This window comes from Artibeus jamaicensis, unplaced genomic scaffold, assembly GCF_021234435.1.
Source record: "Artibeus jamaicensis isolate MK-2021 breed Jamaican fruit bat unplaced genomic scaffold, CSHL_Jam_final contig_797, whole genome shotgun sequence".
In the NCBI taxonomy this organism is placed as follows: domain Eukaryota; kingdom Metazoa; phylum Chordata; class Mammalia; order Chiroptera; family Phyllostomidae; genus Artibeus; species Artibeus jamaicensis.
The window spans coordinates 21,492,674-21,508,855 of record NW_026521977.1 but is presented as its reverse complement, the minus strand read 5'-3'; the positions used below and the strand labels follow the sequence as shown (position 1 = coordinate 21,508,855).

Sequence of the window (16,182 nt, the reverse complement as noted above, 5' to 3'; positions counted from 1 at the left end):
TTTTATTTAAGATTTCTTTAATATTTAACTTTGATGTCCTGCTCTTAAATCATAAATAGTCCCCATAACCATAAAACTTTACTCTTAAGTAAATCTTTAAAACTCACCAAGTACCTTCATACATATTTCATCTGATCCTCACCTCAACCACATGAGCCATCCAAGAAGGCAGAATTATCCCTGATTTATAGACTCAGAGACCGTAAGTGGCAGGCCTGGAGTCTCACAGAACTAATAAAAAGTCTCCCGAATCCTCAGCTAGAATGGTACCTTTTCCATTACCCTGGCCATGCCCATGACAAATAAGAAATATGAGGGCAACATAAAAAACTCTTCGTAAAACTATATCCCACCAACGGAAAAATGGCCTTTCTCCCCGAAACGGTGCCCATCTGCCTGCCAGCACAAAGGTGCGTCTACTTAGGGCAATCTCTTGTACCCACAAAGGCTGAAGAAAGTTAGAGGAAGTAAATGTTTTTCTGGCCCCTTTACAAATAAATGCTTCTTAGGAGTTTCCAAACTTTACGAGGTAGAACACCGTTTCCGCGCAAAAGTGTGACAATCCAGGGCTCACGCACTGGCACATGGCCTTTGGGCGACGCAAGGGTAGACTGAAATGCCACATGCTTTTCACTCTTCCTCCCTGTGCGCAGGGCACTCCAGAACACCCCTTGGGAGGGAAAAAAAGAGGAAACAGTCTAAAAACTCACTATTCTTACCATTCTTAGGGCTCTTTTATTACCTCACCAATCATGTTTAGTCCATCTAAAACTCAGACAACCAAAAAACCAGAGGCAACGCTGGGGAGACTGTTGCATCAGTATGACCCAGAGCAGTCTGGGCCGCCTGGCCAACCCACCACTCCCCACACAGTCCGTACGCATTTGCACTGCTACTGCGCCCTCGCGCGCACGCACAGAGCATTAGGAGCACAGAGCACGCAGAAATAAGTGAGAATGACATAAATCAGAGCGGGGACCCGGTCCGCTACATTGTGTATTCCCGGATTCCAGCTCCGTCCCTAAAATACACCAGGGGCACAGCCAACACTGAGATGACCTCAACTAAGCCAGAAAAACTGGATTGACGCTGTAATGACGGACTAAACTCAATACCAAGGAGTTAGGTGACTGGCTACCGATCACACAAAATGGAACTTATGGAGAAGGAGGAAAAAATGAAAACCTGGTACTTGATTCACAAGCCTTTTTTTCTTTTTAGATTTTACTTATTTATCTTTTGAGGGGAAGGGAAGGAGAGAGGGAGAGAAACATCAATGTATGGTTGCCTTTTGTGCGTCTCCTGCTGGGACCTGGCCTGCAACCCAGCATGTGCCCTGACTGGGAATCGAACATGATCCTTTGATTCGCAGGCCCGTGCTCAATCCACTGAGCTACACCAGCCAGGGCACAAGTCTTTTTTTCTAATCAGCAATTCACAGACTACAAAATCTGGAAAACACATGGAAATGGTGTGATGATCCCTCCCTGTGCTCAACAAGCACCTATCTCATCCGGAAAGAGTCCAAGTAAGGGAGACAGACACCACAAATCCCATACAAGACGGACTGCTTTTCACACAAGGGAGGCATGAGTTTTGGTCAAGACACAGTTTCCTGTTTGCATCCTTGGGGGTTAGCTGACCATTTCAAAGAAAATATTATTGTTTCATGGCTGAGAGAACACTTTGCTAAAACCACCCAGGTGTGAATACATGCCCATTCAACCGAATCAGAGGATGAAGACTTATGATCACCCCAGTTTCAAGTCGAGTAATTTACTCTTTCCATCAAGTATAACAATATCTTTAACCACATGAGTAAAAATAATGTTATGGTTAAAAGGAAATGCATAAAAATCAAATGGGCATGTACTTAACATTGTTTACACTGGCTACTTAAACATTGATAGTGACCATCGTAAAAGTTTATTTGGCTTCTATAAAGTTCTCTGCCTGTGTCTTATAAGAGTTCAAAATTCTATTTGTCTAAGAAAAACTTCACCTCCATAATTTATATGTGCGCATAAAATATACTATGTAATATATATGTTTAATAGATATAGAGAATTAAAGAAAATGATCTTTTTACTTGTACATAAATCAAATTAGAAACTCATAATCTCTTACTTCACTGAAAATACCAGTAGAAAGCTGTTCATTGTAACAAAATACTATGCATTAAACACAGTGCGCAAAATAAATGTAATAATTATAATTCAAAATGTTGTAAATACTTAAATACATTTTATTTCCTTATCCAATTACACCTAACTACAGCAGACACAGAAAACAAATGAGTATCTATGGGCCAAATATTCACGGGTAGAATAAAAATGAACTGTAACAACTGCAGCTGAAGATTTATGCTAATATATCTGAAACAAAATGGTTCCATCAGCTCAGAATCCATCATAATTTGAGGGAGGAAATTTCCTTCTGCAACTGAACCAGCATTTTTCTGTGTTTCATAATTTGTCAATTTGTTCCCTAAGTGTAGTGATTTAGTGATGACAAAAGAAATAGAGAAACAAATGAAAATTGCTTAATTACAGGTTGCAGATGTTCTCCCGAAGACAAAGAACAGGTTAATGCTGCTGACGCTGTCTCCTCCACACAGCTGCGCTATACATTAGTTCACTTCATTCAATACTCTTTTTCTTCCTTCAGCCTCTGTGTGATATTTGATGCTATGTTGTGACTCAGGAGTCATATACAGATAGCTACTGAATTTATGAGCAACATAACACCATAAGCTTTTTTTATTTTCTTTTTATCCTTTGCAGCAATACCAACGATGAAAGAAACCATCAATAAAAAGCTTTAAAGTGACACCACTTCCTTATTCTCTCTCTTGGGATGCCAGGTTAATTAGGTGAGTTTTTCAATTGCCTCATTGCTTTTATCGGCAAGTCCTCATAGGATGCCTTCTACAGATTTCTCTTGAGGTGAAATGAACATCTCAATAGCCTAAGTCTTAAAATATGTTTATTGCTATTTGCTGCATGGTTTTCAGTTGTGCATTTCACTGTTCAACACACATTTGCAAGAGTGCTTCCAGAGTGGCCTTTTTTTTTTTTTCTAAATGTGGCTAACGAAAAAAAGGAAACAGAAAGACATTGCCAATGGACTGTGAACTAAAAACACCATTCAAATTCAGTAGGGAATTCAATGACTGATAACAGCGCAGAAAATGTGGCTTTGGTGCCACCTGGAAGCGTGAAGCTGGGCAGCTCGTTTCCAACTTCCTCTGGCAGACAACCGGCCAGTCGCAAGGGTCTCAAAACAACACGGAGCCCGCTGGTCTCTGCCTGATCCTCTACGAAAACAATTGCAACAGGCGACCCAGCAAGGAGCACATGCTGTTGTCATGTTTTCTTTCACGAGAGAGAGAGCCGTTTTTTACGCTCCGCTGACATGCTTTTCCTGCTCTGAAACCGGTAAGAGGGCCAGCTGCTTTCTATAATTTTCTCTGTGGTGTTTTCAACAGCAGACTTTAAATTCATCCTTCGGATTTGGAAAGGACTCTGTGTGTGTATCCCTACAGAAGCTTAAAGATGCATTTCTAACACTCAAATTCAAAACAGCTCTGGGGGACGCAATGGTAGGTCGGCTTTGGAAACGCGTTGTTTCACATACTGTCACCAGTTTCATGTTTAATTACGCTTTTTTAGAAGTTGTCAAGCACAAGTAGTGATATTCCTTTGGCTGAACTGACAACTCAAAATTTATCAGTCCAGAAGTATAAACCAAATCCCAGCCCAAGATTCTAAGCTCTTGACAGAATATACATGTAATAAGAAAAAAGTAAATAAAAGAATTCTATAGTGAGAACTCTGTGACCTTGAACAAGACCCCGGGCGTCTGTGGGCCTCAGTTTGTCCCAGGGAAAGCACTTGGGACTGGTCTTTGCCTCCTTCTTTTCCCTAATGCTCCGTCAGCCACCTGTTAGCAAGCACGAATCCCAAGGGCCCTGTTTGCTTTCTGTTTCCTCCTCCACCACCTCAGTTCCTACCTTAGGGATTTCTGCTAACCCTCCTACCTTTGCAGATCTCGTGTGTGTGTGTGTGTGTGTGTGTGTGTGTGTGTGTGTGTGTGTGTGTGTGTAAATCCTACCAGGGCTCCCCGCTGGCTAGTATATCAAACCCAAACTCTGGGCATCACGATGCAGTCCACTTGCAGGCCCTTCTTTCTCTGCCTGCCCATTAAATGTGCATGTTCTTCAGGGCTCGGTCTGAGGCCCCCTGTCTGTCTTTCTGTCATTCTGAATTCTCTTATGTTCCTTTCATCTCATTTATTCAACAAATATTTATTAGGCATCTACTTATTCTGTATCACCAAGCACTGCTTCAGGCACCGGAGTAATAATGGTGAACAAGATCCACAGGCAGCCAGGTCTGACGAAGCCTACACTCGAGAAAACTAGAGTAACTCCTTGGAGGTCTCACTTCCATGCCAATGACTCACACTGTCTGCCTGCCGGTGACTCCCAGTCCCCGGGAACTGCCCAGCGCATGACGTCAGGCCAAAAGCTGGGTCAGAGCACAGGCTCTGGAGCCACACCGACCGGGCCCACAATCCAACGCCACCACTAACCAGTTAACACACCCTTGAGCAAGTCCGTTAGGGCTGCTGTCACAAATACCACAGACCGGTGACTTAAACAACAGAAACGTATTTTTCTCACAATTCGGGAGGCTAAAATTCTGATACAAGTTATTGGCAGGTTCGGTTTCTCCTGAGCCCCACCCCCACCCCAACCCTTTGGCTGCTTCCTTGCTCCATCCTCCTGTGGCCTGTTCTCTCTATGTGGTCCTCCCGGGTGCGACTCTCTCTTCTTACAAGGACACCAATCATATTGGATGAGGACTCCACCCTGATGACCTTGTTTAATCTCTTTAAAGACCCTAACTTCAAATACAGTCACTGGAGATTAAGGCTTCAATAAATAAATGTTGAGGGGGCACATTCAGTCCATACAGCAATTTACTTAACCTCAAGTCTTGGTTTCCTCATCTGCAAATTGGGAATAATAAAAAAAAAAAATTAAAATGTAAACACAATTTACTAGGTTATTATAAGGATTAATCCAGATGATCCGGGGAAAGTCCTAAGCGAACTACCAAGTACGTAATACATGTTCGCTGCTTCTCCATAATAAAATTAGACAACATTTCTTACAATCTCACGATCCCGATGTTTCTGTGGGAGGGGTACGGCAGTGCAGAGGAGGGTCAGGAGTTTGAAGTGTGAGTGCCTGACCGAACCTCAGGCAAAGTGCTAATCGAGACAATGACTTTCATTTCTCTGAGCTATAAAAAGGAACAGTATTGAATAATATTTGTTTGATTCATTGTGGCAATTAAATAAGTTACTGCAGACAAATGTTTAGTGAACATACCCACGAAGGAACCTAAAGCAGAGAGCACTGAACTGTCTCTTGCAAGCTGGTGTCTTAAAGGAGCACCGGTCCTCCTGCGGCTGTGGGACTGCGTTACAGAGCTGGTCGTCTGAACCACTGCTCGGAAGCAGTGGTGCCGCAGAATTCCCTGGAGAGACTCATGAATATAGAAATCCCTAGACCCCTAGCAATAGTGTTTCTCACTTAATAAGCCCAGGAGAGCGTCTGGATATCTGCACTTTATAAAAGTTTGCTGTTAGAAAAGCGTTTCTGAGGGGCAGCCAAGTCTGCAAACTACCGGCCTACAGCAGCGCCGCCCAAAGTGCGGGTGCGGTTTAACATGCTAAACCAACCACATCTTAGAATATTTTTAGATGAAGTCAATTTTAATGTAACATAAGCCAATTTTCCAAAATAATATTGTAATTCCAAATGTAGTCAAAAGGTATTATTGAGAAATTTTACATCCTATTTTTATACCATCTTCAAAATCCTGTGTACATTTTGTGCTTATTACATATCTCAATTCAAAATTTTCATCAAAAATACCTAATCTGTATCTATAGTTCACAAAATTTACATTTAAAAAAATTGGTTTATTATTTGTCCCAAACACATTTCAAAGTTTTCTGATAACTGAATTAAGTAGTAGTTTTGTCATTGAAATTTAACCTAATAAAAATTCAATGAAATTTCAAACTCAGTTCTGGGGTAGCACACGCCACATTCAAATGCCCAGCAGCCATGTGTGGCTCGTGGCTCCTGCATTGGACGGCACAGACCTTGTGATGACAGATCACGTACAACCGTACGTTCCCGAAACCTGTGACGGTGGCAGGACACTGGCTCTTAAAAAACTAAATGTGGGCAGACCTCCTAAGGTTATTAAAATCTAAGAAAAACTGAAACCTATTTAGAGTGTTCAAACTAAGAATTTCAAAGATTTTAAGTGAAACAAAGATCTGACCAGCACCAGTGAATAAAGCCACAGGCACAGCCATTTGTCCCAAATACTCAGACACACGGTGTTGTACTTACGGGGTGTGTGTGTGTGGGGGGGGGGGTAGTTCAAATATTAACAAGTATGAAGGGAGAAAAGTGGAGTCAACAGGAATTTTTTCAAATATATGTGGAAAGAATGCTAAAAGCACAAGTATTGCAACTGAAATGAGACTATCATAAAGAAAACTGGAAACCAAACCACACCTCAAAATCAGAAACAGAATCTTTGATGTAGACATAAGAAAACAGATTAAAGTGGGTAAATGTGGCCGTGAGCAGCAAACTGTTTGAAGTGGTGATATAGAAACTGTCTTTAGTTTCTGTCCTTAGGCATCTACTTGGGAAACTGGATGCTAAGAATCTTAAAAAATGATATGGGAGAAGGAAAAACAAAGACTATTTAAGAGTATTTATAAAATCACAGTAGGTTCATTGCAATTTCCAAACTATATTAAGCTGAATAGTTGGTCAAAGAGCAACTTCAATGAAAATTAATCAGTTAGCCTGAAGCACAAAATCAGAACAATAATAGGGTGTGTGTGTGTGTGTGTGTGTGTGTGTGTGTGTGAGAGAGAGAGATTCAGAATTTGGATGTAACATGTAACAACTACATCCCTCTAGGGTTAGGGTTAGTATATGTAACAAATGGAGTTGAAAAGATTAAATACCAATTTCTAAGTCACTGGCTTTTCAAGTATGTCATTTCATAACTTCCGACGATGTCCACATGAGCAGCGACCACCACTCAACTGTTCCCACATAAGGCTGTGTGGCAATCTCTGTGTGCAAGGAACTTTTAGAAACCTTCTTTTCCCAGTAGTTTAGAAATAACTGGAGCAAAGCTACATCTCCACCTTGAAAATTTACCATTTAAACCTATTATTAAAATCACATATATATATATGTATATATGTGGATATATGTGGTGTATATATATATGGTATATATATGGTATATATATGGTATTATATATATATATAATTATATCAATACTAAAACAAATGGCACCATGATTCAAAAGGACCAAGCATTTTAACATCTTTCAAATTCATCTGTGTCTATCAAACATTCCAGCACTCTGTTTAATGTTTTAGGACCCAAGCTAAGTTTTGGTTCAGTGGTTATCCCAGACTCTCCTGGCATCCTCTCCAGGGGGTAGACTTTACTATTCTACCATCGAGTGGGGTCTGAATGGCGCTCTTACAAGCTTTCACAGAATCCCATGCTTCTCTCCATCGTTTGTTTATTTCTCCCTCAGTGGACTATGAGTGCTTGAGAACACTTACTGGTTTATTTTTGGATCCTCGGCACCTAAAATAATACCTAGGTCATAAGGAGATACTCAGAGGATGAATGAATGAATGCATACATGTACTCATTAATAGAAAATCAAACATAAGTTTTCATATTTGGGTTTTTATAACCTAAAAAAAGTTTAGCAATATGACAGACAAGTAGGACGAAGCATTTTTCCCTTCAGATGGATATTCTAAAAAAAACATATAAGTTCATTATATTCACAAAGACACTGAGATACCTAAAACTTAGCATTTTATCTTTAGTCACAATAATGTCAACAATATAGTAAGATCTTCACCAATAATGAATAAAACCAAAATCTGCATTCTAATTTTCTAAATTTTACAACTTGGTCTTACTTTCTCGAACCAAAGACACTATTGAGAATTCAATTATAACTGTCTCTTTTAAAATTAATAATTAATATAATTAATATGTCGTTAAGTACTTTGACAGAACATTGTATTTATTATCAAATATGTACGATGGTGTTAAAAACCAGATCTCTTCTTAAAAAAACCTGCAAAATATTATCAACATAAACGTACTGTAGTGAGAATTATGCTATAATATTAACAGTTTCCAGCTCTTTTTCAAGAGTCTAAAGCCATAATATGAATACATTTCAATAAAGCTGTAGTTAAATTTTTTCCAGGGAACTGTTTTTAATAAGATTACTGACCCTTTTAACACTTTAGAAAGAAAATGAATCCCACAAGCACTCCGGTGTATAACTACTATACAATTTAATAGAACAGTCAATCAGAGGAAGTGGGACTGGATTTAAACTAAACTCACTGAAGAAATGTACAGAAGTATGCATGGTGATAACCACTTTAACTTAACAGAGATTCCACTACATAGCAACATGATCAAACACACTAAGACAAATGAATGGCTGAAAAGGAGAAAACTCTTAAGACCTTTCATGTTTTCCTTAAAACAGGATGAACAATATTCACTGTAATCAATTCTGCTTCACTCAACTCCCTAGGCCTGTCCATAAGTCCCGTTTGCTTTTTCAAAAGGTATTTTAAATGTTTCAGGGGCGAAAGGATGCTTCCTGATTTAAGACACATTTTTGCACTCACAACTCTGTTCTTTAAGAGGAATTTTTTTTCAGTTCATTAGTTTTTCATGAAAACTGGCGCCTAAGGATATTTTGAAAGCAGGGGGAAAAAAAACTAGTATGCTCAGAGAGGCAGTTTGTGCGATTTGCATCATCATTTATTTCAGCTCAGTGTGGGGCCCAAAACTACACTCACAGTGAAGTTACCGGATGCGTCACGATTTCTGTTCCAGCACGAAACGCTCATACAGAAATCTCAAAAGGAAATAGACCAACCCCCTTATCCCGAGAACTATTATAATCACCTCAAAATACCCAAGTCCTTGCAAGTTCTTACTCTCCCATAGCACAAAAAGAAAGTCAGCTTTATAACTATTTTAAACTCAGCTTTAAAATAATTTACAAGACAATCTGAATTATCAGACTGCCACTGGCATACCAAAATGCATCAATTCTGCCGGTTTTACCCTTGTTTCTGCACACACACCCAACATCGGCCACCTTCCAGTGGCACAGCTGGGTCCAGTAAATATGGAACTAGACAATTAAACAGTTAGTCTCAAACATCTTCCTGAACCCCAGTCTACAGACCAAGGTGATGGGCCATCGTCATGATTGCCTTGATCCACGTATCCTGTCATAACACATCATCCACAGTCCTAAAGTTTACTAGAGACTTACTGAATTCTCCATTTCCCTTCATTATAAACAAAACCGGAGTCCACAGTTTTCAAGTAAAAACAATACAGACATGGACATTCCAACTGCTTTGCACAACAAAACAGACCTGTTAGAATCACTTGTCCTTTTCTTCTTTATTACTACCCTTCTTTTACATTGCCTAAGGATGCATGACTCATCACTTTAAATCATGAAGTCTGGTATCTTGAGTGTCATGACCTCAAAGATTATGAAACTCCCGATCCTCAATCCTAGGGACCCGTTAGAATCACCAGAGGAACTTCTGCAGACCACTGACTTCTAGCCCCAGCCAAGATTCCGCACGCCCCCGGTACCAAGGTGCTCTAAAGGCTCCTCCAGGGAGTCCAACACGTGGCGAAGCGGAGAACCCGCGGACTCACAAATGCGGATCAATGACCCAGAAAGGACCGAGGCTGAGATTGAGATCAAGCCGACAGTGACCTAAAGCAGAATTTACAACATAGAAACTCAAGTGCCTGCAGGAAGCACTTAAGTGAATGAAGCAGGCAGTGTAACACACACTTTTAAGCTGTGCAAGTGCCAGAGAGCATGACAGACCAGAGCGCTCCCAGCTAGAGCTCTGAGCTCAAGCTGATCCGGCCTTCAGGGAAACGGCAGGTAACAGAACTGCTCACTTAATCAGAGAAAACACAGATCAAGATTTTTATGTAAGGTTTCCCAACTTTTAAATATTGGCTCAATAAAAAAAAAATACAGTAAGTGGCAAACAAAACACATAATAAAACACACAGCACAGGTTTGGCCTTTAGGCTTCAGTTAATCACTCCTGGTCTGCCTGGTTGTTTCCACTGTCCAGAAATCGGAGCAGCAGCATCACAACCACCACCACAACAACACCCAGCTTCCATTAAGTACTTATACATTAGCCACTAAGCTAAGAGTTTTATACAGATTATCTCAATTCTCTTTCACCAACCTCTGAAGTTCTATTATTATTCCCCCTTCCCTCGGTGACTGCCCCCTTAGTAACCGCCCCCTTAGTAACCACCCTCTCCCCTTGGTAGCCACCTCCACCCCCAGGTCACATGGCCAGAAAGGGACCATGCCAGGGTACAAATGTGCGTGGTGCAATTCCATAGCCTACCGTATGCCATAGTTCTTAAAAGTTTCAAATGTTTTTAAAAACCTCCACCGTTTGCACTTGGATTTCTTCAGAGATAAAATGGAGGGATTGTACCAACTGATTTCTAGGGTCCTTCTTAGTTCTCAAATTCCATAGTTCTGACTCTATGACACAACTTTTGGTTGCACAGGAATGTTGGTATTTACACGTATCCATTGTGAATGCCCTGATAAGAACAGCGGGATCAAAGGAATGGAATGAATGGATGCTCATTAAAGAGCCTTTCTGAAAAAAGCAGCAAAAACATAAAATTATAATAAAATTCTTTATCTCCACTGCTATACAAATTACTTTTCCACTTTACCTTTTGAAAGATGAGTAAAAGTGCTCAGAAATTCTTCATATGTCTGCTCATGACAATTAACAAACTTATCTAACACTTCTTCGATTATTTGATCTTCATCCATGATCTCCAATGCTGATATTTGGGCAGGCATCCCTATTCACAAGGCCACTTTACCTAGGAGACAAAGAAAAACGTGAGCTAGAGAGTCAGGCAGCACCAGCCTCTCTGACAATACTCTAATGAGTGGGTGAAAGAATTCCAAGGCCCCCAAAAGACAGATCAACACAGTTACTCCAGGAATAAGCTCTAGTTCAAGAGACCAGAGTTTATTGCTATCTTGGCTTCTGAACTGCTATCGCAATTTTAGTTTTGCTTCAGTTTCCTCGTTTCCATCTTCTTAACTCATGTCTTTTCATCTTTGTACCCCAAATGCGTAACAGCTCAGGAAAGGGCACAGAGCTGGCAGTCAATCACTATCAAGCTAAAATTGCAGACAGTCCCTGACTTACAATGATTTGACTGAAGATTTTTCAACTTTACTGATACTGTGAAAGCAACATGCTTTCAGTAGAAACCATACTTCAAATTTTTAATTTTAGTCTTTTCCTGGGTTAACGATATGCAGTCTTTCTCATGGTGCTGACAAGTGGCTACAGCTCCCAGCCAGCCACTCCATCATGAGAGCAGACAACTGATGCAGGGCGTCCAAACCTTCTGGCGACTCTGGGCCACACGGGGAGAAGGAGAGTTGTCTCGGGCCACCCATTAAATATATTATGACGTCTAATCACGGTTTCTTAAGATATTATTTATTTTTAGAGAGAGACGAAGGGAGGGAGAAAGAAAGAAAGAAAACCATCAATGTGTGGTTGCCTCTCACGTACCCCACGCTGTGGACTCGACCCGCAACCCAGGCATGTGCCCTGACTGGGAATCGAACCAGTGACCCTTTGGTTTACAGGCTGGCACTCACCAGCCAGGGCAAAAAATTCACTGAGCCTCACCAGCCAGGGCAAAAAAAAAAAATCTCACTGAGGGCAAAAAAAAATCTCACTCAGGGCAAAAAAAAAATTCACTGAGCCTCACCAGCCAGGGCAAAAAAAAATCTCATAATGTTTTAAATAAATTTACGATTTTGTTTTGGGCCAAATTAACAGTCATTCTGGGCTGTATGGGGCCAACTGGCCAGGTTGGACACCCCTGATAGTATTAAATGCATGTCCAACTTACAACATTTTCAACTTACAATGGGTTTACCTGGCCGCAATCCTATCATAAGTCAAGGAGCACCTGTATTTATTCAAGCAGGTACTACAGTCCGATATTGCTAGAAACTGGCGTAACGTTCATACGAACTTGCCCGGCCACTTTACCGCTGCCCTACAGGTCAGGGCTTCAAGTCCTTTCACCCTCCTGATCATCTGCCTGGAAACGTTTCACATCGCCTCCATTCCTTTAGAACAGCCGGTCCAGAAATGAACACAAGACTCCACATATGGTCTGAGTCCACTGAGATACGACTCACTCACACATTCCAAACACTGCCCCCTGGCTGCAGAGCGGAAGATCGCGTTCCCATTGCTGGCGGCCCCTCGGGTGTCAGTCACTTACCACACAGCTGACTAAATGCCTGCCGGCCGAGGCACCGAGCCTCTGTCCTTGCACAGTCTGAACTTTGTTTTTACCCATGACACTTCACCTTGTTAAATTCCATTCATGCTGCATGAAATGTCAGCCTTCCACAGCTTTGAGAAAATTGCCTATCTACAGAAAGCAGGAGAACAATTACTGCCTAAGTAGCTAGTGTAATTCATGGGGGATAATAAAAAAGAGAGGCTCTCCACTCCTGTGTAGTAGACACAGAAAGCACCAAGATTCTTATATTTTTCTAAAACAAGAATAAAAATCTGTTACCTGTTATTAACTGTATTTATTTGGTACTTACCAAAACGTTCAGAAACAAAAATAAAAATGTTTTCATAAGATGCTACCCAACCTCACTTGGTGGCAAGACCTAATCTGAATTAACATAGTATTTATGGCTTTCATTTATTTCACTCAGCGTAACTAGTCACACGCTTCCCTGCAGAAATACTAACTGGCTTGTTTCTGAGATGCCTTCCCAGACCCCACTGCGGATTTTGTGTGATATGTGGCATTTGCCCCGACTGCCTTTTTCGACTCCAAGAAATTCTGAATTCTGAAATACATCTGACCCCGAGGGTTTTAAATAAGGAATTGTGAAGCCGTACGTGCCTGACATGACCACTATGAGGATTCAGTGAGTACACACGGCACCTCCAGAAATGTCAGCCGTGATGGCTTTGGTGACGGCCACGTCTCAGCCTCCGTGTTCCACCCCCCGCCTACACAAAGATCTGTTTCGACTGTCACTCCTCTGACTTTAAAGGTGCTGCTGTTACCTTCAGATAAATCAAGATAATCCCTCATGCATTTCAACCCTAGATGAAACATGGTGTTGTAAAAGACCAGGTGGAGATAAAATGTGTGGCTCTGTACCAACTCAAAATGAAAGAGACTGCTTCAGACTATTTGCACCTCTTAATTAGATATAGGAAAAGGCGTTTGTTAAGGTTTATGCAGATTTGCCTGTAACACTGCCAAGCTTTAGCAATCCAAAGTTTAATCAATTATGCTTGAACTTGCTAGATAAAAAATAATAAATAAATTCAAAGATGGCTATGGTTTCACTATAAGTGAGACAAGTACTTAATTCCAAGAACATCCATGTCCATCTGATTTTCAGAATCGGACCCCGACAAAACTCTAACCCTGTATTACAGTAATCTCCTCCCCAGCCCATCTCGGGTAATCTACTTAAGTGAGCAAATGCCACACAGACGCAGTCACTGGTGCTGCGTCTTGCCGTAAATGTCTCCTTTAAGAGTGATAATAGAAGTCCCTTTAAACTTCCTTTCCAATTCTCAAATTGGAGTATTTTGAGTATTAGCCTTTCCACATGTCATTTACTAAAGGCAAATAATTAACAGACTGTGCACAGGACAAATTCTAAATCCTGCAAGACCTTTAATTTTATTCCTGTGATTATCACAGTACAGATGAGGTTATGTTTTCGCTGACTTTTTTAAGACTTTTGGGAAATCCAGTTCTGCAGACAGCCACTATTTGAAGCATTTAACAAACACTCACCTTCAAATTTAGAACTCTCCCTGTCTATGAAAGTACAAATAACCTAATGTGAAAGGTCCCCAGGGTCTGACAGAGCAGATGATCATTTACCAGACAGTCAAGTGGTTTATGCAAATCCTAGCGGTTTTCTAAAAGGAAGCAACGCTTTTTCAGTTACTATTCCTATGTGTTTGTGTTTTTATCATAAAGTGTTTTTTCTAAAAGAAAGGAAAAGAGAGAGAGAGACTTTCCTGGATAACAAGATTTTTTGCTTTGGTTTGGTGTTTATGTTTTCAGACTTAGGGCTCCACATGAAAGGACACACCATAATGATACGTAAGAGAGTGCATAAGAATCTACTGGCAAATCACAAGAAACACCTTCACCATCGGAGCCCCCAGTAGGAAACGCAAGCAGGCTGCACTGCTCTGCTTGGACAACTCAACGTCGCACGAAAACCACAGGCTTGGTCAGGAGCCGGGTTCTGTTGTTACCGAGTCACTGGCTGACACCAAGGGAATCGGCTAGCCTGCCTGGAGTCCTATTTTCTGCAACCACACAAGCCACTTAGTGCTGGGTGCTCTCTGAAAGGGCAGTGCGATGAATTATCACCACTGCTTTAGCACACCTTCGGTGTTCACCTTCAGATTCCTGCCTAACGTAACTTACCTAAACACAATGCAGCTTCCAAGACAGGAGGGTTGAGCCTTAAGAAACGAGATGCCATGAGCTAGTTGCCCCTCAATGCGCAAATCCTGCATTTTGACAGCACAGAGAGTTGTGTGTGCACAGAAAGGTTTAAAAAAAAAAAACTGGGAAGCTTATCACTAGTACTTAAAAGTAATAAATAACACATTTTTAAGAAGTTTGTACAAGGCTATCAAAACCCAGTTTCTCTAATTTTCATCATTCTACTCAACAAAAATCTCCTGCTGTGCTAAAATGTGAGATGGGATATTACCAAAGTAATTCTCCTGCCTGAGGAAAGGAAACCGTCAAGTGTGTACTTCACAGAATGGGTCTCCTTTCGTAGTTGGGAAAATGGACAAATCTCAGAAAGACCAAGTTGCACTGTAACAGTGCTGATTTACTGATACAACAGAAGAGACAGAGTGTAAGCTGATTTTTTTTTCTTCCTTCACTTAGCGACACCTATTTAGCATCCTCTCATTTTTCCATGGCTTTCAGATAACCTTAAGAAAAGAGAAAGAAGTCCAGCAGCAGAAGTTGCCACAGATTCTCAGAGTTGAGAGATACCTAAAGACCACCTAGTCCAACCACAGCAAATAAACGAGTGAATCTGGGAAACCTGAGGTGGGTTTTGCCATCTAGTGACTCTAACGACGAGGAACACTGCGAGGCCTCCGTACCCCGCACAGTAACGACCTGCTCGTGCTTGCGGGTGTCAGGGCACCCGCGAAGGCAGCACTCTCCCCCCGGGGTGGGCACATCCCTGCCTCCCACTGCATTCTGGGCCCCAACGATGTTTTGTTTCAGACACTCACCAATACGAACAAGAAGACAAAGGAAAAGATACAAAGAATAAAGAGGAAGGCATAAATACATTTCCTACAAAAGAGAAAAGCATCTCAACTCCTTTATTCTTTTTATAAAGGATGAGATTTAAAAAAACACACACCTACAATTCTAACATCAAAGAATACACAGTACTTCAAGTCATCAGCTTCTCCCAACAAACTGCTCTAACACTTAAAAGGCATGGAGTTTTCCATTACCACCAAGAGCGGTGATGGCATAAGCCCCTAGTCTCCCATATAAATTCTCCAAGGTACATACACTGCAGCGCACAGTAACGGGAGCACTGGAGAGAGATAGGAAAGGGGGGGGGGATACTGCTGACTCACAGCTTCAGAGAAGAGTTGGGGGGGGGGTCACCCATGCAGAGATCTCATTGGTAGGCATGTCTCAGCTATACGTCTTTCCTTGACAAAATCTCGTCTTAAGGAAAAGAAAAGAAGACACCCACTCTAAAAACTCCATGTAATAAAAAATGTGGACGCACTACATGTTTAGCACGAACACAGATGCCATCACGAAGTTTGCCTTCACAGAAACAGACCTAGTTTCCTCTCCTACAGATTATAAGTTGCGTATTCGACACAGGACTTCAT

The 16,182-nt window shown here is 41.2% G+C and overlaps 1 protein-coding gene across 5 annotated transcripts in view; it reads right to left on the bottom strand.

Moving 5' to 3' along the window:
- The window catches only part of IFTAP (intraflagellar transport associated protein), a 56,440-nt gene that overhangs the window by 28,970 nt on the left and 11,288 nt on the right, over positions 1-16,182 (bottom strand). For all 5 annotated transcript variants that reach the window (XM_053673164.1, XM_037128302.2, XM_037128301.2 and 2 more), the window contains exon 2: positions 10,919-11,074. In XM_053673164.1, the coding sequence (XP_053529139.1) occupies positions 10,919-11,051 (133 nt within the window). In that variant the 5' untranslated portion in view covers positions 11,052-11,074. The remainder of the gene's footprint in view (positions 1-10,918; positions 11,075-16,182) is intronic.